At 39.8% G+C, this 26,628-nt stretch overlaps 2 protein-coding genes and 1 long non-coding RNA gene across 4 annotated transcripts in view; 1 reads left to right on the forward strand and 2 right to left on the reverse strand.

Moving 5' to 3' along the window:
* LOC120572814 (low affinity immunoglobulin gamma Fc region receptor II-like) overlaps window positions 1-15,988 on the reverse strand; it is a 208,107-nt gene extending 192,119 nt beyond the window's left edge. Inside the window, exons 1-2 of the mRNA XM_039822269.1 lie at window positions 15,878-15,988; window positions 14,792-14,827 (exon numbers count right to left, since the gene is read on the reverse strand). Of these exons, the coding sequence (XP_039678203.1) occupies window positions 14,792-14,827; window positions 15,878-15,911 (70 nt within the window). The 5' untranslated portion in view covers window positions 15,912-15,988. The remainder of the gene's footprint in view (window positions 1-14,791; window positions 14,828-15,877) is intronic.
* Window positions 7,976-13,541, reverse strand: LOC120572965. Its single transcript, XR_005641534.1, has 5 exons — window positions 13,511-13,541; window positions 11,277-11,489; window positions 10,247-10,321; window positions 8,632-8,709; window positions 7,976-8,425 (listed from the first exon to the last, which is right to left on the reverse strand). It is a non-coding gene; the product is annotated as an uncharacterized LOC120572965 (long non-coding RNA).
* A 2,177-nt stretch (window positions 15,989-18,165) lies between the features above and the next one.
* On the forward strand, window positions 18,166-24,597 carry LOC120572906 (coxsackievirus and adenovirus receptor homolog). 2 transcript variants are annotated; one of them, XM_039822424.1, is made up of 4 exons: window positions 18,166-18,398; window positions 19,377-19,560; window positions 20,908-21,285; window positions 23,456-24,597. In XM_039822424.1, the coding sequence occupies exons 2-4, from the start codon at window positions 19,509-19,511 to the stop codon at window positions 23,617-23,619; spliced, it is 594 nt and encodes a 197-aa protein (XP_039678358.1). In that variant the 5' UTR covers window positions 18,166-18,398; window positions 19,377-19,508; the 3' UTR covers window positions 23,620-24,597. The 2 variants fall into 2 exon arrangements, with proteins under 2 accessions (XP_039678358.1, XP_039678359.1); XM_039822425.1 differs by lacking the exon at window positions 18,166-18,398 and adding an exon at window positions 19,100-19,154.
* The last annotated feature ends 2,031 nt before the right edge of the window (window positions 24,598-26,628 follow it).

A 26,628-nucleotide genomic window follows, 5' to 3' on the forward strand; every position in this document is an offset into this window, starting at 1 on the left:
GCCGGTACAATGTAATGGAAAAGCGCCATATGTCTGATAATAATACAAAGTATTTCTTCTTTCAGCCTTTTCAGGCAATTCATTTCAACTTTCATCTTTGACAGTATTATAGTTCAGCTTCCAGCTTTTCTAACAAGCTCTTCACTTATGTAGGTAATGCAGTTTAGCTTCCAACTCTAAAAAATTTCCAGATGTTTCAGCAGTGCAGTGCAATGCATTTGAGCTTTAAGATTTTTCATACAATTTGTTTCATATTTCTGCATTTGTGAGTCATCAGTTAGAAAATATACTCAGACCTCACAATGTTCTACATATTTTGTCATTTTTCAACTTTTAAAGCCAGCAGTTCAGTTTAGCGTCAGCTTTTAACTTTTTAATGAAATTCATACTTATTAAAACGATTTCCACTTTTCCAACTATTTTCACTTCTTCAAATTTTTTTAAGCTATTCATCCAGTTTAGCTTTAGCAATTCAGCTATCCAGCATTCCCGCAATTTTCTGCAGAAAAAATTTTTTAAATTTTTTTTTGTTTTTTTTCTATGTTCATCTTATCTATTATTATTATTATTATTATTATTATTATTATCCACATTATTATTATCCACATTATTATTATTATTATTATTATTATTATTACACATAAATGCCATTCTGCCCCTTGCCTTTGAACTTTGAGCTCAGTCTGTAGGGAGTTGGGTTGTGAACTTGAGGGTAGCTCAAGTCCCCATACAGACCGAAGTACGGAGTGTGGACTGGTAGCTGGAGAGGTGCCTGTTTACCTCCAGGGCACTGCCAAGGTGCTCTTGAGCAAGGCACCGAACCCCCTGTTCAGCAGTCGCAGCCCCCCCACTCTGATGTGTGTGTGTGTGTGTGTGTGTTTGGGGGGTGTGGGGGTGTGTGTGTGGTTCAGGCTTGTGTGCACTAAAAACAGAGTGTAAATTGTAATTTCCCCCCATTGGCGATTGATAAAGAGTATAAATATAAAATAAAAATGACGTTTTTGTTATTGATGATTATTAATCTCATTGTCCATAGCGGCCAGCCCTAGTTCTGACTTGTATGTATATATATATATATATATATATATACAATAGAATGTTAATTCCTGTAAACTTGTAAAGACTCAACATCTGCATGATAGATCCTATTGATCTGTGGGTGCAGAATTTAGAGCATGTCCTTCCTAATTGGACAGCGAAGAAACCAACAAGATGCGTCCAACCTGTCACCATGCCAACAAAGAGCCTATGAGGAAGGCTCTTACTCATGAAGGAGAAAAGTAACCGCCCCTGGGATTGGAGGAATAAAGCAGGAGGGCGACAGGGGTTTGGGGCGAAAATAGGTGTGGCAACTTGAGGGTTAAAGCAACTATTTTCAAGGCCCGCTGCAGCGTAATTCTCTGTATTTTGACTTATCATTTTTATTAATAAATCTTTGTGTTAACCCTTCATTTGGACCAAGCCTCTCCTTCTTCAGAGATTCTGAAGCACGTAAATTCTCTACAGTCTTCAGCTCCTTCCATTTTCAGCTCTGTGTTTTGAAGAAGTTTTGCGTCTGCATTATAATTGTCTCTTTCTCTCGTGGAGCTTGTCCATAAAAGTTAAAGTCGACAGCCTGCAGCTTCTCTTGTTTGAGTTTGGGTGGTGATGGCTCGGTGGATATGACACGTGCCTTTGGTGTGGGAGGCCTGGGTTCAATTCCCACTGCGATACATCAACCAATGTCTCCTTGAGCAAGACACTTAACCCCTAGTTGCTTCAGAGGTGTGCGGACTCTGACATATATAGACGTTTTAAGTTGCGTTTTTCTTCCTGCGCTGGTTTCCTGTTTCTTTTCCTGCATCCAAACACACCCACACCTTCTCCTGCAGACCTCCTGGTTCCCTTTACATTAAAACAGCAACAGGACTTCAGGTTTGACCCTCACAGTGTTTTCTCTTGATGACAAAAGACAGATGTGGAGCTGTGCTGCCACCTGCTGGCTGCTTCCTGTCACTTCACCGATCCTTTCAGTTCCTGCCATCAGGTAGATGCTATCCAACAGCTCCATTCAGGCTTCTTTTTGCACTTTTCTTTTGCTTTTTTGTTTGTACGTTCAAAGTTTTTACACTGTTTCTATATGTATGTTTTATATTCTCATGTCATTGAGTTACTTGTGAAACACAAGATCTCATCTTCCTGCTGAAACAACATTTGAGGAATGTGTTTATTTAGTGAACTAATTTATTCTTAACCCTTGTGATGACTTTGGGTCACATTGACCCATTTTCAATTTTGGTTTTATATCAGAAAATATGGCACGTAGAAAGCGCTGAAAATGTGTAGAAGAAAAATTTAACAATTTAAAACGTTGGAAAAAGCAAAAACAAACTGTGAAAAAAAGGCGTTGAAAGGTTCAAGGTAGACGGGAAGACAACACAAGGGTTAAATCAGAAACTGACTCAGCTGTGTGTGTGTGTGTGTGTGTGTGTGTGTGTGTGTGTGTGTGTGTGTGTGTGTGTGGTATGTAAATCAGCTTAAACCCGTTGGCTGCTCTCTTTAAACAAACACACTGTGCTTCTCTGATCTCTCACTCCCTTTTTTTAGTCATTTAGTTATGATTAGGATAAGGAAAACAACATTTGTCTCAGGCACTTACATACCTTTACTGCAGCCGTAAAAACACACAACATGTACAACATGATATGATACAATAAACCATAATGTCACCCTAATAATGCGTCAGACACAACATGGTGTCCAGCACTTACTCAAAACTTAATAAAATAATAATAACTAATAAATATTGTTGCAGTTTATGTCCATAAGTGTCTTTCTGTGTCTCTCTCTGGTTATGTGGAGTCTCTTTGAGGTTATTTTGTGTCTGTTTGTGGTTCATTTGAGCCCACTCTCACTCAAAAGTGTACAAATAACACGGGTTTACACTTTGAAAATACGTGCAATGTGTACGCCAAAGTAAAATTGTGCGTACAGTAGATACGTGGAGCGCTCCAATTACATTAATGGAGACCGGTCCATTCATACTATAAAGGGACGCGGGACCGCATAAGGAGGTTGGTTGGGGTGGCGGATAGGTAAAACACAGAACTTTCACGTGGGAGATTGGGGTTTGCATCTCGCATCCCGCGTGTGGTGATTTTCAGCCTTTTTGTTAATTCAATTCAATTCAATTCAATTTTATTTATAGTATCAAATCATAACATAAGTTATCTCGAGACACTTTACAGATAGAGTAGGTCTAGACCACACTCTATATTTTACAAAGCCCCAACAATTCCAACAATTCCAGTAATTCCCTCAAGAGCAAGCAGTGCGACAGTGGCGAGGAAAAACTCCCTCTTGGGAAGAAACCTCGGACAGACCCAGGCTCTTGGTAGGCGGTGTCTGACGAGCCGGTTGGGGGTGTGATGAACAGTGGCGATAGTAGTCACATTAATAATGGAACAGTGACTGGATGTAGCGGGAAGCTGCAGGGTTCAGCAGGACGCAGCATGACATTGCAGGGCATCGCTGAGCTCAGCAGGGAGTGCAGCAGGACCACGGCGACAGCTGCAACCAGGGTCTTGGTGCAAACGTTCTCCAAGGAAATACGCTGGGGGAAAAAAAGCATAAGGACTCCGGGGAGTAAACTCCCCAGAAGCTAGGATTAGTAACAAGCATTTCTGGGACGGGCTGCACACAAATAGTAATAGTAATAGTAACAGTAATAGAAACAGTAATAGAAAGGGAGAAGAGAGAGCAGCTCAGTGTGTCAAAGGAAGGAAGTCCCCCGGCAGTCTAGGACTATAACAGCGTAACTATAACAGGTAACTAAGAGAGACAGGTCATAAGGAGAGGTAGCTTTTTCGGGCTTAGAACTCTCCCCCTGCCGGATCTGGCTTGGCTGGCCTGCCTCCCTCTACTTTGTTATGTATTATTAATCTAACAATTATGAAGAGAAGCAGTTGGGCCAGTTAGGTGAACACTGCAACTCCTCACTCCCTAACTATAAGCTTTATCAAATAGGAGAGTTTTAAGTTCATTCTTGAATGAGGTGACAGTTTCTGCCCCCGAACCCAGATCGGGAGCTGGTTCCATAGGAGAGGAGCCTGATAACTGAAGGCTCTAGCTCCCATTCTACTTTTAGAGACTCTAGGTACCACCAGTAACTCTGCATTCTGGGAGCGCAGTGCTCTAGTAGGACAATAGGGTATTAGGAGCTCTTCTAAATATGATGGTGCTAGACCATTTAGAGCTTTGTAGGTCAAGAGAAGGACTTTAAACTCAATCCTGGATTCAACAGGAAGCCAATGCAGAGAAGCTAATACAGGAGAAATATGATCTCTTTTCTTAGTTCTTGTGAGAACAAGGCTGCAGCATTCTGGATCAGCTGGAGAGTCTTAAGAGACTTATTTGAGCAACCTGGCAGTAGGGAATTACAATAGTCCAGCCTGGAAGTAACAAATGCATGGACTAGTTTTTCAGCGTCGTTTTGAGACAGGATATTCCTAATTTTGGCAATGTTACGAAAGATGAAAAAAGGCTGTTCTTGAGGTTTGTTTTAGATTGGCATTAAAGGATATATCCTGATCAAAGATAACTCCTAAATTTCTAACAGTGGTGCTGGAGGCCAGGGCAACACCATCCAGAGTAGCTATATCTCTAGATAATGAAGTTCGGAGGTGTTTAGGGCCCAGCACAATAACTTCAGTTTTGTTAGGGTTTAACATCAGAAAATTATAGGTCATCCAGGATTTTATATCCTTAATGCACGCTTGAAATTTTGCTAGCTGACTGGTTTCGTCTGGCTTGATTGACAAGTATAATTGGGTGTCATCCGCATAACAGTGAAAGTTAATTGAGTGTTTTCTAATAATATTGCCTAGAGGAAGCATATATAAGGAGAATAGAATTGGTCCAAGCACTGAGCCTTGAGGAACCCCATGGCTAACTTTAGCGTATTCTTGGAGGATTTATCATTAACATTCACAAATTGAGATCGATCAGAGAAATAGGACCTAAACCAACTCAGAGCAATTCCTTTAATGCCAACCAAGTGTTCCAATCTCTGTAACAGGATTGAATGGTCAATTGTGTCAAATGCAGCACTAAGATCTAGTAAAACAAGAATGGAGACAAGACCTTTGTCTGCAGCAGTTAAAAGGTCGTTAGTAATTTTCACCAGTGCCGTCTCTGTGCTATGATTCTTTCTAAATCCTGATTGAAAGTCATCAAATAAACTGTTGCTATGTAGAAAATCACATAACTGATTAGCAACCACCTTCTCAAGGATCTTGGATAGAAAAGGAAGGTTAGATATAGGTCTATAGTTTGCTAAGACCTCAGGATCCAGGGTGGGTTTTTTCAGAAGAGGTTTTATCACAGCTACATTAAATGACTGTGGTACATAACCTGTTAATAGAGACATATTGATCATATCTAGTAATGAGGTGTTAACCACAGGTAATGCTTCTTTGAGTAGTCTCGTTGGGATGGGGTCCAAGAGACAGGTAGATGGCTTAGCTGAGGATATCTTTAACAATAATTGTTGAAGATCTATAGGATAAAAGCAGTCTAAGTATATGTCGAGACTAGTCTTTATTTCTAACGACTCTGCGTTTAAAGGTGAACCGTTAGAAGTTGAGTGTAAAAGGTGATGAATTTTATCTCTAATTGTTGTAATTTTATCATTGAAGAAGCTCATGAAGTCATCACTACTCCGAGCCAGAGGAATAGAAGGCTCAGTAGAGCTGTGGCTATCTGTCAGCCTGGCGACAGTGCTGAAAAGAAACCTTGGGTTGTTCTTGTTTTCTTCTATTAGTGATGAGTAATAGTCTGATCTGGCCTTTCTTAGGGCCTTCCTATAGGTTTTGAGACTTTCTTGCCAATCCAAACGAGATTCTTCCACCTTGGTGGAACGCCAGTTACATTCGAGGTTTCGCGAGATTTGTTTTAATTTGCGAGTTTGGGAGTTATACCAAGGTGCTAGTTTCCTTTGCTTCATCATCTTCTTTTTCAGGGGAGCGACCGGAGTCTAAGGTCGTCCCGTAGGCAAGTCGTAACAATCGTCTACAAATGCATCAATTTGAGAGGGACTGAGGTTAACATACAGGTCCTCTGTTATGTTAAGGCATGACATAGAGTCGAATGCTGTTGGAATATCTTCTTTAAATTTAGCTATAGCACTGTCAGATAAGCATCTGGTGTAGGAGCTTTTATCTAATTTAATATAATCAGGTAGTAAGAATTCGAAAGTGATTAAAGAATGATCTGATAATACCGAATTCTGCGAAAATATTATTAAATCCTCAATTTCAATACCATATGCCGGCACAGGGCGAGGGTGTGGTTAAAACAGCTCGCGCCTTGTGCACACTCTGACTGAAACCGATTGAATCCAGTAATGAGTTGAAAGCAGTACTAAGGCTGTCATTGTCAACGTCCACATGGATATTAAAATCACCTACAAGAAGTACTTTGTCTGATTTAAGGACTAAACATGATAAAAACTCTGAGAATTCAGATAAAAATTCAGAATACGGACCTGGAGCCCTGTAAATAACAACGAATATAATTGGCTGTAATGTTTTCCATTTTGGATGTTGAAGATTAAGAACAAGACTTTCAAATGAGTTATAATGTAATTTAGGTTTAGGAGTAATTAGCAGGCTTGCATCAAAGATGGCTGCAACTCCCCCTCCTCGGCCTGAGCCTCTAGGAATTTGAGTATTAATATGGCTGGGAGGAGTGGCTTCATTTAGACTAACATAGTCTTCATGGCCCAGCCAGGTTTCAGTAAGACAAAATAAATCAATTTTATTGTCTGATATCAACTCGTTTACCAGTACTGCTTTAGAAGACAGAGATCTAATATTTAATAGTCCACATCTAATTTTCCTATTTTGTTCTATTGCAGTAGTTTTAATTCCAATTAGGTTGTTAAGTATAGCGCATCTTTTGTTTACCTTTGATTTAACCGATCTGAGCCGGGGGACAGACACCGTGCTTATTAGACCATGAGTGGGCGACTGCTCCAACGGAAGCACAGAGGGGCGCGTAGCACTGCACCTCTGATTACTAATATCAAACTTGGGTTGTCATGGTTTATGTCTGATAAACTCGTTCTTGTGACTTTTTTTGTGTTACTAAAGCCTTTCCCTGCATTCTTTTCCTAAACCCAACCATTTTTATTTAATTTTTTTTTTTTGTGTGACGCTGTCCTCGCAATAACACACAACCTGGCGACGCGAGCCGCGTGCATATAAAACGCACCGGTCTCCCTTACTGTAATTGGAGCGCTCCACCTATCTACTGTACGCACAATTTTACTTTGGCGTACACATTGCACGTTTGTAAACCCGTGTTATTTGTACGCTTTTGAGTGAGACCGGGTTGTTCATTTTCTTCTCTAATCACGTGTAACATGTGATGATGCAATCTGTCTGATATTAGATCTTATGTAGTGTAGTTAAAGAGAAGGGATGTTTTCTGAGATTCTATCAGAGTATTTTCTTGTTATCTGCATCTGAAAAATGTGATTTACAGTTTATGTTGAATGAAAAAAAAGGGGGGGGGGGTCTGGGTGTAGACTAGAAACAGATACACTCAAACTATTTGTCAGATAGAAATTAACTTTTTTCACATCTTTATGATGAATGCATTTCTATTTCTGTCTGTCCAGCTGGGCCTTTCGTCCCTTCCAGTGTTTAAACTGATGTTTCTGCAGACTTCCTGAAGTGAAAGCCTTTCCAGTGAAATGCTCCTCTGGAGAACAGAGTGAAAGCTGCCTCCTGCTGGCTGTCTGACTGCATTACATCATGCTTTCTTTCTTCTCAAAGCCTCAGCACATTATCGGCTCAATGTGAACATCATCAGTCAGTGATTAGCTCACACGGAATAAACAGCATTTCTCCCCCAAAAATAATGATTCATATTTGATAAATCACACACGTTATCGTTGCATATTTTAAACAAATAATGGCTTCTTTTTAAAAAAGTTTTTATTTTGAAATACCTCAAATAAATAACACTTAAACAACAGGCAGACACACACAACATATCATGAAGTAAATCATGTCTATGAAGAGGGGCAGTTAGCCCGGATCAACAGAAATACATTTTCCAGAGAACAACAACAACCTTCAAGCTACTCCTTGAAAAAGTCAAGTTTAGAAGTAGATTTGGATGTTGCAACAAGGCAGGCCTGCGTGGTTCTGTAAAAAGTTCCGTTTTATTTTGCAGGGTGCAAATGTTCCACCAAAACAAGTTCCTTCCTGAGACTATTTAGCAGAGCCACCGTCACTGCGTCTGGAGATCAGCGCCGCCCAGGAGGACTGTGATTGGTTTAAAGAAATGTAAACAGCCAGACTTCACTGGTTGGACTGGTGTGAAGGAGGGATGGTCGGCTTCAGCAAGGAGTAGACGACTTCTGGTTCTGCTGGAAACTCTGAACACAAACAAACAATTTCAAACATATTTGACATATTTATTCAATCAGATCTTCTCATTCTCTTTAGTGTTTGTGTTCAAACTCTAAATGTTTGACAAGTTGTTCTGCGGTTGGAATACAAGCATCATCAGGTATATATTGGAACAAAAAGACATTGTAGTGAACACATAAGTCACAAAGATTAATCAGAAGAGCAGCTGTACCTCTCGCCCTGTTTGGTCCGATCACTATTTGTCCATAACTGACGTCTGTAGTTCCTCTCACTGCAGCTCGATCACTCTCTGCAAAAGACAATTATGTTACTACGTGATGACAAACGATGTAACAGTCCTGTTAGTGTAATGCTACTGCAGTATGTAATACAAAAAGATAATTTCATAAAAAAGATTAATCATCAGGATACTGAAAATCTTATTCTAACAAATGTTAAATTTGACATTTTGGCGGGAGATTAGCGTGGTGTATTGGTCCCAAAACACAGGACTTTCCTGTCCCGGAAGTACTTGTTTTAACCCAAGCCACAAACTAATCCTGATTAGTCTTTTAGTAAACTTAACCGTCACAACAGCCACATAACGGTGACCAGTCGCCGTTTCACAGCGTTTAAAAGATCGCCATATTTCCTCCGATATCATACGAATACACGCGCATTGTGCATCAGTTACGCAATTTCCGTAAGATACATTAATCACATGAAATGTGGCAGGTAGTTGATTTATTATTACTTATTGCTTCCTGCAGTAGCAACCTAATGTCACTTCCAAGCGTAGCCTGTCATTAATATTCCCTGTCTTTTAGCTCTGTTCTTTTGAGGTAAATAGTAAAACAAAGTGATAAATAAATAAATCTAAATCATCTATATGCAGATGATGCTGTTTTATATAGCGTTGGTGATTCTTTCCAGTTGGCTAAATGGAAACAATCACTCTCCTTTAAGGCCGTGAAGATGCTCTTAGGGTTGGGGGGGATATCTTTAAAACTGTGCATATGTTCAGACAGTCTCTGCTGGTCGTTCGTGAAAAGTGAAAGAAATAGTTGTCGAGAATTTTACAAACGTGAGCTGAGAGAGAAGTTCAAGCTCTGCTGACTTTCTCTTCATCACACAGCCTAACAACTAGCGTGTAAATTTCGGGTAAGGACATTACCCGTTAATATTCACCATCTAATTTAACGTGTTAGCATGCTATCATTTACGTTGATAAGTTTATTTATTTTTTTAACTGCATTCTTCCTGGGATCTAACACCTATTCAGAGTAACACAGTACAGTCCATAACAACAGAAAACATTAAAAGCAAATCAAAAAGGTAACATAAAAACCAAAACCAAACTAGTGGACAATGTTACCGTTAACACATTTACCTGAAAGAATATAGTCCTGCAGACAATATGTTTTGATTACTTTTAGTTATATTACTAATAATAATACATTTTATTTGGCAGACGCCTTTCTAAATACACAAGGACATCTTACATGTTTAAAAGGGCATAAAACAAGGAAATAGATTAAAATACATTTAGCCTCATAGTAATACATTTTACAAAATAGACAACATCAAAAAATGCTAAAAACATCAGAAAAGCATTAAAAAAAAAGATCCGGGAGGGTTTCTATGGCGATTTACTACTACGAAGATTTAACGATTAAAAGCTTTCTTAAAAAGGTACATCACCAATCACATCCTTGTGTTCTTAAAGGGCCTCCTCACCATTACATTATCCCACCCATCAAACAATAAATCCCAGCTAGTCGATTACTTTACTACTTTATTACTTTAATACTTTACAGATTAGCCCCTTTAAAGAGCAGCAGCTGTACCTCTCCGCCTGTTCTCTTCATAACTGACTTCTTCTGTTCTTTCCACTGCTGAGTAGACCGGAGCTGGATCAGTCTCTGGAAAATGAAATACTACATATTATTATAATACTATTAGTACTAGTATTGTACTAGTAACTGATGCAAGAAGTACTGTTAAAGCTGATTTATGGTTGTACGTAGGCTGTAAGCAGAGCCTACGGCACTATGAGGATTTGTACTTATCGTGGCGTATCTCCTTAAGAGAATAGCTGTGTGTGTGTGTGTGCGGCGTGCGCGTGCGTGATGCGGCATACGCGTTAACGGCGTGTGTGTGTTGTTTACGAAGAAGGAGAAACCGAAAACGAGTAGAGGGGAATGTGATGCTACTGATCAACGGCTAAGCAGACCAGTCACAGTTTCGGTCTGCATCTAAGTTACATGCTTAGATTCAAAGTAGAAACATAAATCAAGTTTTAGTGCAACTACTGGTTCAACAATTGTAGTATTAATATCCATAGAGCAGCTAAAAATGTCTAATAGTGAAAATCATCGATTTTTTTTTTAATAAATTAACTAACTTTTACAGAAATGTCACAAATTTACATTTATACTTTCACATTATTCAAACAATTTGACAAGTTATCTTGTAAGAATCCGTCCTGCGGTGGAACATGTACGAGACCAACTTTAACTGATTGTTTTCATCAGAAAACAGGAAGCTGGGCAGCAGCAGAGAAACACTTTGACCACAAAGATACATTTTCACACAGGAAAACACCTCCTGATCAGGCCCAACTAAAGAACACTTTGTTCAGTTAAGATGTTGTTTTAGTTGTAGGTAAAATTATTAAAAAGTAAGAATATAACTTAAATCAAATCTTAACCCCCAACCGCACTTTAAATAATAAAATATTTTAAAGGTTTTGAGAACAAATAACCACACGCTCTTATTTTGAAATATCGGAACATCTCTTTACAGTATGGCTGTAAGTTGCATGTAACTGAAACTTAAATAAGCAAATAATATTAAACAGATTTAGAAAAGGTTCACCTGTTGTTGTTGTTGTTGTTGTTGTTGTTGTTGAGTGTTTCCTGCGGACACATCGTCTCACCAGTAGGACCAGAACGACCAGCAGCACCAGACCACAGAGGACTGGGACAGACAGCAAGGACGCTAGGAGAGCAGGAGACGAGGACAGAGGAGACAAGGAGGAGGAGCCAGGGCTGGAGGGGGATGGAGGAGGCGGAGGGGTGGTGGGTTTCCCTGAAGGAAAGAAAATAGAAAAAATACTTTAAAACATTTTTTTAGGTCATTTTGCATGTCTTTGTCATTGTTTTGCGTCTCTTTGTCGTCATTTAAAGACTGTGGGAAGTAATTTTGTATCTCTTTTTGTAGCCGCAAGTCTTTGTTTTGCATCTGTCTGTTTTGAGTCTCCTTGAAGTGGCTTTAGGTCTCTTTGTGGTCATTGGTAAGACTCAATAACCGCTTTCTGACCGGAGGGATTTTTGCAGCTCCTAGAACATAAAATAACTAGAACCCTTTTTTCTCGTGTTCTGACTGGACAATTTGGGGATTTTTAAGTTCTTCTGGCTGCAGTTCCTGTAACTCTTTCAGCTCCTACTTCAGGACAGGGACTTTTCGCTGTTCCCTTTTCAGGAACCTAGATCAACGAGGCTCGGGTTTCCGGTACAGACAGACCAACAACGGGACAATTTTACCAATTTTCGCCATCTTATTCATCACTAAATTCACTGCTGACAACGTTTTAGGCGAGAAATGAACTGCTTAGATTTCGAATATACAGGCAGTCTTGCTAAAATCAATGCCGAACTGACAATTTGCATCAAAGTTTTCGGAGTTGAGAAGCTCCATGAAGTGAGGCAACCGCCAGCAGGCGCCTGCCCCGGCCGCGTCGCTGGGCCAGTCATGCTCAGAGACCCCGCTCTAAGCCGGAGGTCTCTTAGACCGCTCTCGTAAATAAGAGGCTTTTATTTCGCCGTTGACGGATCGTTTGTTTAAATATCACATGTCCATCCTAAGATTAACGGGAACCTGTGGTTAACTGTCTTTTCAGAGTTAAACTCCACAAGCGTGCCCTGCGGGCTTGACAACCTCGCTGACAGGCTGACACACACACACACACACACACACACACACACACACAACACACACAGCACAGCAGGCAGAGGACAGAGCTACCCGTTTCTCTTCGGGAGACTTGTTTAAGTTATGACAAATATGCTATATACATTAGATTTAGTATTTAGTAGTATCATATTTGTTTTGGTGTATTTTTTGGGATTTTAACGCAAAGACCGTTGCCATGCTTGCATCACTCCCTTACCCCTCGTATAGTCCCTATGGCCACAGTGCGAATGCAAATGGAAAAAAAGATTTTGGGGAAGAGTTAGTAGAACTGTTTAGAAGTGGACTTTTCCTATATTATTTTCCTGTAACTACTTGGTCAGAAAGCGGCTTATGTAGCGGTTTTGCATCTCTTGGTTGCTGTTTTGTGTGTCTTTGTGGCTAATTTGCAGGTTTTTGTAAATGTTTTTTCTCTCTTTGTAGGTGTTTGTGTATCTGTGGACTGTTGCATCACTTTGTCTCTTTATTTTCCTATTTGTGCGTCTGTTTGTAGTTGTTTTGTGTCTTTTAGTGTTTGTTTTTTAGATTCCTATAGTCGTTTTGGGTCTCATTGCTCTATGTAGTTTTTGTGTCTTTTGTGTCATCACTAGTCATGTTTCCATCAACCTTTTTTTATGTGCATTTTGAAGTATCGCATTAGAAGATGTTGATGGAAATGGCAAAAATTTGAAAAAAAACATCCTCAAATTCGCAAAAACGTTTTTACGCTCACTTGAGGTGGTTTTTGCCTTTTTCAAAAAAGAAGTGATGCGCAAAATGTGAGATGGAAACAGCTTTGTCAAATAAGTTGTGACGTAGTACGTCACATGACTATAGTCTCGGTATCCATCAGATGGGGGAAGGGTTGGGATACAGGTCCCATCCAATGCGCGGTACACTTGTGGCTCAAGGTGCATAGTGGAGTTGCGGTGCGTTATACCCACGTCGTGAAAATTGACGAATTGGTTTGGGGCCGTGTGAAAGCTTATTCTAACTCTGGTGCAGACCAAATAACAGAACTCTGGTCCGCTTGAATGAGGAGGTCTCTGTTTTTTTCCAAGTGCTCAAGATTTTGGTCACTTCATGTCAGAATGCAATCAGACACACACAGGTAGTGACCCAAAAATCAGTGAATGAATAAAGACCTTTAACCTCCTCACCTGTGACAGAGACCCAGCTGGGTGGAGACTCTCCAACACTGCTGATGAGACACTTGTAGAGGCCTTCATCAGACCTGGAAACATGGTGGATGGTCATGTGACCTGCAGGCTCAGTCCTGATGAAGGATCCATCTTTATAGAAATCAGCTGGGAGGTTGGAGGACGTCTCTGTTTTACAGGTCAGAGTGAGGTCTTCTCCCTCCATCACAGGGAGGACAGGACTCTGCAGGATCACTGGTCCACCTCAACACAGAGACAAACTACAGCATGTCATCCATTCACACACAGCTTCATCAATACTGACTCCACAGTCTGATCTTACCAGTGACAGTGATGGTGATGCTGTTACTGGTTGCTCCCTCTCTGGACTCGCACCAGTAAACTCCATTGTCCTCTGGGACCATGGCGCTGAGGTTACAGGAAGAATCAGCAGGTTCTCCCCAGTCTCTACAATCAGCTCTGGTGTCTCTGGTTGTGTTCCTCCTCAGAGTCCATCCAGCAGAGCTGTCGTCCTCCTCACAGCTCAGAGAGACAGACTGTCCTCTAAACATCTGAGAGCTGCTGGGACTCACAGTCAGAGAGGCTGGAGGGAGGAAATATTTAATTATGTTTTGAGCAAAACATTCAATGTTAAAAATACACATTGGTGGAAGCGTGTTGTGTCAGGTACAGGAGGAGAAGATGGAAAAACCATCCAGGACTCCAGTTTGAGAACTTCAGAGTAGGGCAGAGAATGGACCACAATTTCACTCCTCATAACTACTTTACATGTCTCATTAAGAGACGGCAACCATGGCATCACTTTTAATGCCTTTTAGCTCCCTCAGGTGTCGCCATCGCTGCAAAGCTGCCCATGTTTACTAGTTAGTCCTCTTGCAGCCCTTTTTAGTCGCTGCTTTGTCAGCGTCAGTCTGAAATGCTAGGATTTCACTTTCAGTGGTGTGTGTGAGAGGGTTTCAGTAGTGTAAATAAGAGCATTACAGTAGTGTGTGTGAGAATGTTACAATAGTGTGTGTGTGAGGTTTCAGTATAGTATGTGAGCGTATCATTTTTCAGTAGTGTGTGAGTTAATTGGGATTAAAGTCCCTGTTGAGTCTTTGCTAAGTTTCCTCCCCGGGTAGAGTATTGCCAGCGGGGCAAGGAGGCATTTCATTGGTTCTTAAATATTGCTGATGGGGTGTTAAGACCATTTCAGACAATATATAAAAAATTGATATATATTGTAAAATGTTACCAACCCTGCCTTTAATCTGAACTCTTGGTGTGTCTTAGTTTACTGACCTTGGTTTGTTGTGCAGCTCAGCAGTGATGTCAGAACTGAAGAGAAATGAGACTCAAATCACTAAAGAATAATCTCACAATGAAAAGCTGTTGCATTTGATCTGAAGGTGGGGACTTTTGGCTCTCTGATGAAATGAAATTGTATCTGTTCGTGTTAATAAATGTTCCAATAACTGATATTTGAGTTTGAACAGTGACTATGAGTCAGAGCGCTGACCACAGAATCTCTGCTGTTCTTTAAAACAAAGGTCGGCAGGATGTGTTATGTGACTGGAGGTGAGAATGTCGTTTAACACTGTTGAGGTTTTTTCATTAAATCTGACATTTTAGAGAGTTTAATGCACAGCTTAGTTACATTGAAACCTCCTGTTATATATTTACCTCCTGTTTAGATAGATTTATATAGAAGAAACACCACTGGCATAAAATCCTTAACCCTTGTGTTGTCCTCCCAGGTCAAAATTAACACTCTTTTAGACACTGTTTTTGTCACTTATTTCAACATTTTTGGCACCACCAGTATATTCACCACTAGACCTATTTATTTGCACTAGTTTTACACTTATTTTAGGATTCTATGGTCAATATTTATATGACATTTTCAAATTTTTGTGTAAGAAAAAAGCAGAAATGATGAATGATTTGGACTAATGGTTAAGATCAGAGGAATGAAGGTAATGGATAATCACAGATATGTCAAACCTTAGTCAGGATAATGCTATAAAGTTGTAAACAACACCCAAAGTTCTATGAAAATAGAGATCGGATCCTTAATGTCCTTTGTGAAGAGAGTCTTATGGAATCATCCATGTTATTTTGGGGCAATTTGGTTAAAAGAAACCTAAATTAATGATGTAGAAACTTTGAAAACGGTTCAAATTTGACCCAAGGACAACAGGAGGCTTAACATTATTTGTGAACTCAACTTTTCAGAGTCAAAGTTTGAGCATAGAGTTGATCATTTCTGTGAGTAAATGTTGTATTTTATGCTCCTTAGTTTCCTCTACGCTGCCTGGTTTCCTCTCATATCAATAACATGCTTTGAATATAATAATTTGAGATTGAAACGACAGGTTTTGTACTCACAGAGCAGCAGCAGCAGAGGAGGCGTCCGTGCCATCGTACCACAGACTGATGAAAACTTGTTTCCGTCCTTCACAGCAGCAGTTAAACTTCCCTCCTTCCTCTGAGGTGAGATCACTGACTCTCTGTGGTTTCTCTCTCAGCAAACAGGAACATAAAAAGAAGTTTGTTTTTTCACTATGTACCATGAGGGACTTTATTCAACACACAGAGACAGAATGCAAATAAACCAGGACAATTTCTAACCTGAACATATATCTTATAATAATAATGTAATGTATACTTTATTAATCCTGCAAGGGGAAATTACAATGTTTTCACTCTGTTCTTATTGCAAACAGGCCTGAATTACACACACATGCTCAGTACCTGTACATGCACTAATGGAGAGATGTCAGAGTGGGGGGGGAGCTGCCCATGAAAAGGAGCCCCGAGCAGTTGGGGGTTCGGTGCTTTGCTCAGGAGCACCTTGGCAGATCCAGGAGGTGAACTGGCACCTCTCCAGCTACTAGTCCACCTATAACTACGACATGGAGTCTCATGGAGTTTGGTTATGGTGATTTCGGGGCTGTTTCATGTTAAACTAAAAGGATCTTACTCTTTAACTAAAAGGGCTATCTCTGTAGGGATCCTTCCCATAATGTTGTCAGACACTTAGAATAATAATCTGAGTCTGTCAGCGGCTAAAACAGAACTTTTAGTGGACGCTGACTGATGCTGAACATCTGTCCTGTAGGGTTACATCGTAGCTCCGTTCACGGCGGCCGGTACAGCGTTCTCGCTCAATACTGGACCAGTTTCAAAGATTTTTTGTTAACATTAGACACCAATGCATGGGAAAAACGGGTCCAGTGTGAGGAATACTGGGAACACCCTTTAAAACAAAGCTTCCAACACTGACCCGAATGGGAAGTATTACTGTGACTAAAACTGCTGCTGTGCTAACCTGAAAAAATGACTTTATAATGTCAAAAATCCTTTCAAGTTGAGTCACACAACACAAGCATGTAGCTTTGACTCATCCAGCTGAGTGAACACAAACTGAAAGCACACATCCGCACACACACCAACCCGACTGACTCGGAACACACCGAAGCGACGCCGACTTGAGCGTTTGTTTTGCATGTGCGCTAATCTGTATTGTCGCCCAAAACGTTTGCACAGTGGTCAGTCAGATATGATGCTGAAATGGCTAACGCTAGCCTGCTAGTTAGTATTGTTTTACTGTTGGTGAGTAAAGTTAACATTGTGTTGGTGTTTAGTTATTGAAAATGTTGTCTGACTGACATGCCGGCAGTTCTGTCAAACTCCCTTGTGTGGGAGGGGCTTAGGAGACGGTTTGGGCTGCAGAAAGGGGGGAGGGACTGAGAAGTTGTCAATGTTCAAATTTGTTGGCAACGTCCTGGATCTTTACAATCTTACCTACAGCAGCTTTAATGATTAGTTACTGTTTTTGAAAGGGTAGTTACCCTTTTCCAAAAGGGTAAAGAATGATTAGTTACCCCCTTTCAAAAGGGTGGTTACCCTTTTGAAAGGGGGTAACGAATAATTAGTTACCCTTTTTCGAAAAAGGGTAAATACCCTTTTTCGAAAAAGGGTAACTAGGTCAGTTTCAAAGAGTTTAGTCAGATTTTGAGAGGCGTTCGTCACTGATCCCGCTCATCATTTCCGGGTTAGCACTCCACCAATCAGATTGGTCAATGAGTCCGACTGCCCGCCCTCCTACTCAATATGCCAAATCGGCCTAAATTAAGGCCGACGTCCCCGACGAACCAAACAGACTCCGGTCACAAGACTTCAGTGTTTGATGTTTACATGGTTATCCGTAAAAGATAAATGTGAAATTATGTGAACAATGAGAGAGAAAACTGTCTCATTTTATTTCCTTGAGTTCTGGTTAAATAGAGAAGGTGCAGTACGTCCAGATTTAAAGCAACACTATGTAACTTTTAGCGTGAGCTGTAGTTCCAGTGAGACAACCTGTAGGGGGACCGAAGTGGGAAAACATTACATAGTGTTGCTTTAAAGCTAATTAAAGACGTTGAGAAGCTTCTCTGTCTTCCATTGTTTTCATGTATCGGCATAAAACTATTTCTAAGTCAGGACTGTTTGTAAACGAAGATCCATTTCATGTGAGATCATTAGTTGCAGCCATACCTGGCTTTGTGATACTTGTGTTATGTTTTATGCAAGACTAGAGTGTGCCTGTTGTAAATAAAGTTGTTTCAAAAACAAAAAAAGACTAGCTCAAACTTTCTCGGGCACTGATTGGCTGAGGAGAAGCCGAGGTCTCACATGCACGGATGTCTTCATTCATAGCCAGCGTGGAAACAGGCAGACCGACGTTAGTGGATCAGAGTTCGGCTGTAACACGGAGGATTCCCCCCCAGTATGGATCTAATCTCTGCGGATTATAATGTCGACAACGACGGACAGAGGGATCCGGGAATCGCGCTTGTTGACGGGGGAAAGCTCCGCGGCTCCTCCGGCAGCAACAAGCAGGAAGAAGGGACACCATGAGAGGGTGAGTAACCGCATAATGTTTGACATCGTAGTTAAAGACCGAGAGATTAGGACGCTTGTCTTTGTGACTTTGACGTTTTAATGTGTTAGTTTAAAAGCACTCTGACTTGTTTTGTTGCGTGGTTGCATGCACATGGTAGTATTTGGATAAAAGACTTGAGCATCACGTGACTCTAGGAATATATATGTTCACCAGTTGTTTCTGCTGCCCCGACGTGGTAAGGCAGCTTTATTTATTGAGCACATTTCAGCAGCAAGACCATTCAAAAAGGACATTTAAAATCAAAAGTCACTAAAGAGAATATATATATATATATATATATATATATATATATATATATATATATATATATATATATATATATATATATAAACAAACAAGCTGAAGTAGAATAAGAAGAAAAGTGACAATGTAGGAAATTAAGTTTCTTATTTTTAGGCAGAATCAAACCGAAATCTTTAGTCTGTGAAGTGAGGGTCGCTGTGGACCTGCAGTTTTCTGGGAGTTAGTTTCCAAATAATAATAATAATAATAATAAGTTGTATACATAATGTAGAGCATAGAGAGTGAGTGCTGCTTCTCCCTGTGTGTAGTTGAGACTCTGCTGTCCGTGCTTCGTACTGGATCAGCTGATCAGAAACAGGGCCCAGATGTGATTATTTGCTCTTTCTTATCTCTGATCTTAACCATTTCTAACTCAACAGTTTAGACTCAGAGACAGATGTCATCCACAGGGAGCAGATCTGCGTTTTCTAGGTTGTTGTTTTTTACTCTATTATTTATTTCTGCTTTATTATTTATTTATTTTGATTTGTTGGTGATAATGCTCACTCGGCTGTTATTGTTTGTTTGTTTTATTCTCTTGAATATGACTTTTGGATTGCGCATAATTGAATGTAATAAGACATGAAGGCATGTCCCGCCCTTCTCTGTCTCTGATTGGCTGTTTTTGTTGTTTTCTTTGGTTGGGTTTGACAGGTTTAGGTCGGAGGAGGATTGGCTAGGGCTCAAAGTGAGCTGAAACTTGACGTGCCATGGGGAACTCCCTTCTTCGTCTTGAAAACTACAACAGCTGTTTTCAGGTTTCAGCATGATTGAACAAGTTTGAACATGTTGTCTTCCACTCTCCTGTGTTTCCTGCTCTTCCTGCCACTCTCTGAAGGTAAGAGCTGGGGCCTGTTTCACAAAACCAAGATAAGGGATTAAGCCGGGATTTCCCAGTTATCCTGGATGAATTAAGCCTTGATTCGGTTTCACGAAAGCAGAGGCACATAAATCACCATGGAGATTTATTCTGTACAGCTAGCCTGCTCCTGACCAGGCTAACAGCCAGGATTTATTTAATCCTGTAGCCTTTCTGGATCACCCAGCAGTGGTTTTACCCTATTGTTATCAGCCTGGATTAAAATACAACAGGTGCATATTGCTGTTCATTTAAGTACTGTTATTATTTAAAGTTGTGACCATTATTTTTATAATTATTCATGTGACATTATTACTGTTATATTGCTGTATGAAGACTGATGTTCATATTGTTGTTAGAAGTTTAATTAATATATTATGGCAGTTGTTGAGATAATTAGAAAAGGCTGATCAAATTTCAAATGTGTTTTAAATGAAGTCTGTTACTAAGGGCAATACATACAATGCTGTACATTTCTATAGTTGACCAATGCACCTTGAATTATTTTGGTTGATTCATTTTTTTTTTATTCTTTAACAATAAGTATCATGTTTGTTCCACTTCCATGTACATTGTATTTCGGCAGAAAATCAAAATCATGATTAATTGCACATTTTGTCTGATTCAAAAGTGCTTATTTTTGTGATTTTTAAATAATTGAAAGAAACCCACAATTCGGGAACTATTATGGCTATTTATTGAGAATGTATGAAATTGAAATGCACATTGCTTGAAATGAAAATGTCTCAACAGGAATATATTACTGAAATTATCATCATAGTAAAAATACGTCTAAACAGCTTTCAGAATTTCGATGTCAAAAAAATTTCAATTAATTGGCCAGCCCTAATATATAAAGTTGGGTGTGACGTGGCTCAGAGTGTAGAGAGGGTCGGCCACACACACACACATATATATGTATATGTAGGGGGTGGCAGTAGCTCAGTCCCTAGGGAGTTGGGTTGGGAACCGGAGGGTTGCTGGTTCAAGTCCCGAAGTACACTAGCTACAGAGGTGCCTGTTCACCTCCTGGACACTACCAAGGTGCAGCAGTTCAGCAGTTGCAACTCTGACATCTCATTCATTAGTTCATGTATAGGACGTGAGTATAAATTGATATAAATGATTATTTACCACATTGTAAAAGCATTTTTCGGTTAATATCGTTATATTGGATTTTCTCCATAGCGTCACATATATTTATAATCATTTTAAATGTGAATATTTTTCCATGAAAATGAGAATAACGATACAAAAATGATCATTACCGCCAATATTGTGAATCATATCGCAATCACAAATAGATGTTCTCCTCGTGTGGTGCAGCCCTAAAGGGAACAAGGATTACTTCCAAACTAATCCTGTTAACGGTGAAGCCCGAGCAGGATGTTACTCTCGAGTGTCGGGCTCTCTCAGACGGCGCCGTCACTCTGCTGCAGTGGAACAGACGCGACCTGAAGGACAGCGACTACGTCTTCTTCTACAGAAACCGGCAAGCTTATGAGAGGTACCAGCACCCGCGTTACCGGGGCCGGGTGGAGCTGAGAGACCCGGAGATGAGGAACGGAGACGTCTCCGTTGTTTTGAAGAACGTCAGCGTCACCGACACCGGGACGTACAACTGCAGAGTCATAACAACTGTTGGCAACGAGACGAAGCGCTTGGAGAGCAGGCAGCTCATCAACCTGACCGTCACCGACTCCGGTGAGTTTGTAGATGTGCAACGATTGTTAAACTCGGCGCTGATGCCGAGAAGGCCGCCTTAATGCTGGTGGTCGCTGCAGTAGCACCTTGCGCTAGTGGACTCTCCCGAGTCCAACCGCAAAAAAAAACACAAACATTGGCCCCCGCCAGTGTTCGAACTATACGTAGCCCCGGGGTGCTCACTTTTTTCCACGGGGGTCGGCGCTTGTGCTTGTGAATTACAATGACTTACAAAGATACGCGTAACAGCTACAAGTGTATGCACTATACAGGATTTACCCTATTATACTTTATCTACAGGAATGGAGAGGTCAAACAGCCAGCCACAAATAGTCTATAAACAAAGCATCAGGCTGTCTTTGAGATTTCACATGAACAATGGTTAAAAATACTATAATGACACCTCTGTTCAATTAGACCTTAGCGACTGTAGAATGGATTTCAAGGACTTTGCGCGCCGATTAATGGCCTCCGTTTATATTTTTTCTGCGAATCTTTGAGTTAACGTGTACTAAACATGATTTGAATTTGCACCGCTGCGTCACCACGCCTTGATGCTCATAACAAGAATAGCATGTATAGTATATAGTATAGTATAGTTCAGGGCTGTGTTCGATTGAAGAAATCCTTGGTCGACTAACACTCGTTTAATTGTATCGACTAATCGATTAGTTGATTTAATCGACAGATCTGTTAATCTTTTTTACTTGTTTCTCCGCAAAGAGTCATGCAAAAGCACCACTTTAATTCTTGTGTTTACCAGAGATGAGCTCGTACGTTTCTTGGAAATAAGTCATTCAGCATGAAAAAAAGCATCAAACATGACTAATCGACTAAAGAAATCTAAGTTGACTAAGACCAAAACAACCGATTAGTCGACTAATCGACTAAGAAGGAGCAGCCCTAGTATAGTTATCTTTATTGAAGTGAATTAGGTTTAAATCGCCATCATGCATGAATGAATGATATTTTTGCAATTTTAATATTTGCACGTCAAAATGACACAATGTTAATATTTTTACAGACCCCCCAAAATTTCACAAATCACGTTTTCAGGGGAGCCCATGTCTTATTAAAGGGAGCCGAGCTCCCCCGTAGTTCGCACCCTGCCAACCAGATGGCCGATGGCAGTCCACGGGGGGGGGGGACATCGGCCGATTCATCGGTGCTTCACGAGTTTGTAAAGTTCTTGAAAATATTTAGTGACTCCTCACTTTAGTGGTGCATGATATATCGACTCGATATCGTTATCGCGATATCACGTTGCGCAATATCATAAGTGTCGCAATGAGTAAAGAAATAGAGACAACAAAACAGAACGAATCAGAGAAGAGAAAGAAAAGTTGTGTCCTGTTCTCTTTATTTATATATTGCATACTGTCCAACCAGTATGACATGTCCTGTTCTCTTTATTTATATATTGTATACTGTCCAACCAGTATGACATGTCCTGTTCTCTTTATTTATATATTGTATACTGTCCAACCAGTAGAACATGTCCTGTTCTCTTTATTTATATATTGTATACTGTCCAACCAGTAGAACATGTCCTGTTCTCTTTATTTATATATTGTATACTGTCCAACCAGTAGAACATGTCCTGTTCTCTTTATTTATATATTGTATACTGTCCAACCAGTAGAACATGTCCTGTTCTCTTTATTTATATATTGTATACTGTCCAACCAGTAGAACATGTCCTGTTCTCTTTATTTATATATTGTATGCTGTCCAACCAGTAGGACATGTCCTGTTCTCTTTATTTATATATATTGTATGCTGTCCAACCAGTAGGACATGTCCTGTTCTCTTTATTTATATATATTGTATGCTGTCCAACCAGTAGAACATGTCCTGTTCTCTTTATTTATATATATTGTATGCTGTCCAACCAGTAGAACATGTCCTGTTCTGTAGACATGGTCCTTATTTATTTCTTCATGTTGGACCAGTCCAATAAGACCGTCAGTTGAAATAAACCTTGTGTTGTAAGAAAACTTGTTTTAATTTGTTAAGAATCTATTTTGATGCGTTTTCCCGTAACTTTTGTAATTTTACATAGGTTTAAAAATATTGAAATTAATATCGATATCACAGTATTCATAATCGCAATATCACATTTTGTCAATATCGTGCAATCCTACCTCACTTCTTGTTTTCTGCTCTGCAGATCCCACATCTGGACAGGAGGTTGAACATCCTGGACACATGGTCGGTGTGTCAGTTGCTGTAGGCCTTCTTGTTATTGTTCTTCTTTCTTCTGTTCTGTGTTTTATCATGTATAAACGGCGTACGGTCCCAGAGAGAATCCTTCATACAAATGAATCCGGCTGATAAAAACACCAAGGTGATCTGAGTGTCTGAGTCCTCCTGCTGAAGGAATCAACGGTCTAGAAACGACAAATCTGTTTTGATAAGAGTTAAGCTTGTCGAAGTCATACGCAGCCGTTAGCACGCTCATATCAGCGTTTTTGATTTTCATAATATCGCATTGCACCTTTTGACATTCAAATCTTCAGCAAATAAAAACCGAAATATATTCTATGATCTGTTACTAAAGCTTGTTAGCTTGTTAAGCTTGTTTCACTCACAAAGATGTAAATTGTAATGTTGATCATACAGCTAATTGAATGTATGGATGTGTCATATCTCTGTATGACTTCTTTAGGTTTCACTTTCTGCACTTTAATGTTTCTATGTTCTCATGTTGCACAGCACTTTATTTCACCTCTTGAGTTTTATTCAGTTAATAAATAAGTTACTATTAAAAACGTTTTTTTTTTTTTTTTTAATGAAGTGGTTGTTCTGGATCAATGCTGCCCAATTTGGGGCCTGCGGGTCAAGTTTGACCCGTCATGACATTTGACATTCTTATTCCCCTCTTATTTTCTGTCAACGTGTATAAAACCCTCCACAGAAACCCCTTGTGCTCAGAGATTCCTGTGAGTTTGTGTCTCCCACTGCGCGGAGAATCAAACTTGTCTGAATCAGCCTCTTCATTGGACCTGAGAGAAGTTTTTCTTCCCCAGACTCCGTGTCTGTGAAACAAGGTTAAAGTTTAAGAAGATGATGAGCCGAACACGTGCTGCTGTCTTTAACCTCTGCAAAATGAGAGGAAATGAGTCACAAAGCATTGAGCGTTGTTCATAAACATGCCGAAACGTCTGATGTGGTTTCTGCGGGAGCGTGCCCATGTTCCCACATTTCTAAGAAATTGTTTTCACTGAAAATTAGGCCCCATGTTCCCACATTTCTAAAACCTTTTTCAAAGTTAGGCCCTATGTTCCCACATTTCTAAAACCTTTTTCAAAGTTAGGCCCTATGTTCCCACATTTCTAAGATTATTTTTTTTTAAATTAGGCCCCATGTTCCCACATTTCTAAGATTATTTTTTTTTAAATTAGGCCCTATGTTCCCACATTTCTAAGATTATTTTTTTTTAAATTAGGCCCCATGTTCCCACATTTCTAAGATTATTTTTTTTAAATTAGGCCCTATGTTCCCACATTTCTAAGATTATTTTTTTTTAAATTAGGCCCCATGTTCCCACATTTCTAAGATTATTTTTTTTTAAATTAGGCCCTATGTTCCCTTCCACATTTCTAAGATTATTTTTTTTTTTTTTTTTAATTTGTGGCTTTTTTTTTCTTTTTTTATTTTTTTTTTTTTTTTTTTGTGTTTTTTTTTTTTTTTTTTTTTTTTTTTTTTTAATTATTGGGTGTTTTTTTTTTTTTTTTTTTCACTGAAAATTAGGCCCTATTAACCCCACTTATAAGTGATGGTTCGGAGTAATTTACCCTAGGGTCCTTTGCACCACGACCTCGAGGCAAACACCCCCAAAGGTTTTTTCACCTGGGTCTAACATTGAAGTGAGTTAAGCGTAGAGTAAGCGTTAGCGCACAAGAATAGCTTAGCGGGGCTAATGGACCCACGTTTGTATCTCTTAATAGCCCCACTAATAATGCCGGAAATGATACCAAAGGTCTACACTAGTATATATAGGTTATGTACTCATAAAGCGATGGATTGGAAAGTGCGTAAGTACACCAGAAGTTTATGTAAATAACACTTGCCTGCTGGCTTCTGCTCTCTGCTGCTGCTGTTGTTGCTGCTGTGAGTCTAACTGCAGGTAGCAGCAGCAGCAACAGAGAGCAGAAGCCAGCAGGCAAGTGTTATTTACATAAACTTCTGGTGTACTACAAACTTTTCAATCCATCGTTTATGAGAGCATAACCTATAGTGTAATTGCTTTATATCATTTCGGGCGATATTTAAGTGGGGTCATGAAGATAAAGTCCCGATAGCCAGCGTATGTCGCTAACTCGCTTAACCCAATGTTAGACCCAGGTGAAAAGGTTCTGGGGTGTTTGGCTTCCGAGTCATGTTAGATGAATTACTCCGAACCATCACTTTAACCCCTAGTTGCTCCAGAGGTGTGCGGCCTCTGACATATGTTAGCAATTGTAAGTCGCTTTGGATTAAAGCGTCAGCAAAATTACATGTAATGTAAAGTTTGAAGAGGTTTTTCTCAAACCGTTGACCATAATGTATGTACCCCTTTGAAATGTAATTATTTTTTTGCTGTAATGCATGCAAAACCTTTTCTCTTTCTCTTGTGGAGCTCTTTGTGACTTTGGCTATAAAAGGTGCTTCATTAAATAAAGTTATTGTTGGAGCTGTTCGTTGTGTTTTTCTATTTAATAGTTAAATCTTTACTTATTTTTTAGTTGTTGCTTTGTGTGAATAATACGGCTGAATAAGTTTAATTATGACATCAGTATCTTTATTTTGATTACTTTAAATATCTGTTAATGCTTTTATTTTGAAGGAAAGGCGGATGATTTATTTTAACCAGGGCAAGAAAGGCTCTATTGTTCTTTTGTGTTGCAATGTTTGCTGAACAAAAAATAGTGAACTAAACCTCCCAAAAATGCCATTGTCGCCTGAACAACAAAGATTTGAAGATTTGGGTTTTATTCAAAATAAAAGCCGTCAGCTGAGTGGACACAGTGTACAGCTGTCTGTGTTGCCCACATGATGATCATTCGAGATGAGTCAGCAGTGTGCACGTGTGCAGAGCGTGAACACAGAGAGACAAACATCCCTCTGACTCGTGCTCGCTGTAAAGTTTAACCCTCAGGTTGTCCTCGAGTCAAATTTGACTTGTTATCAAAATCTCTATCAGAAATATGGGTTTCTTTTCAACCAAATTACCCAAAAATAACGTGTCTGCGTGTATGTGTGTCTTTGTGTGTGTGTGTGTGTGTGTGTGTGTGTGTGTGTGTGTGTGTGTGTGTGTGTATATGTGTGTATATGTGTGTGTATATGTGTGTGTATTGTGTG

This window comes from Perca fluviatilis, chromosome 14, assembly GCF_010015445.1.
Source record: "Perca fluviatilis chromosome 14, GENO_Pfluv_1.0, whole genome shotgun sequence".
In the NCBI taxonomy this organism is placed as follows: Eukaryota; Metazoa; Chordata; class Actinopteri; order Perciformes; family Percidae; genus Perca; species Perca fluviatilis.

Excerpts from the sequence above, each read along its gene's own strand:
- LOC120572906 (XM_039822424.1), top strand. The coding sequence starts at position 19,509 with ATGTTGTCTTCCACTCTCCTGTGTTTCCTGCTCTTCCTGCCACTCTCT. Across the intron at positions 19,561-20,907 it reads CTTCCTGCCACTCTCTGAAG|CCCTAAAGGGAACAAGGATT; the intron begins GTAAGAGCTGGG and ends CGTGTGGTGCAG. Across the intron at positions 21,286-23,455 it reads CCTGACCGTCACCGACTCCG|ATCCCACATCTGGACAGGAG; the intron begins GTGAGTTTGTAG and ends TCTGCTCTGCAG.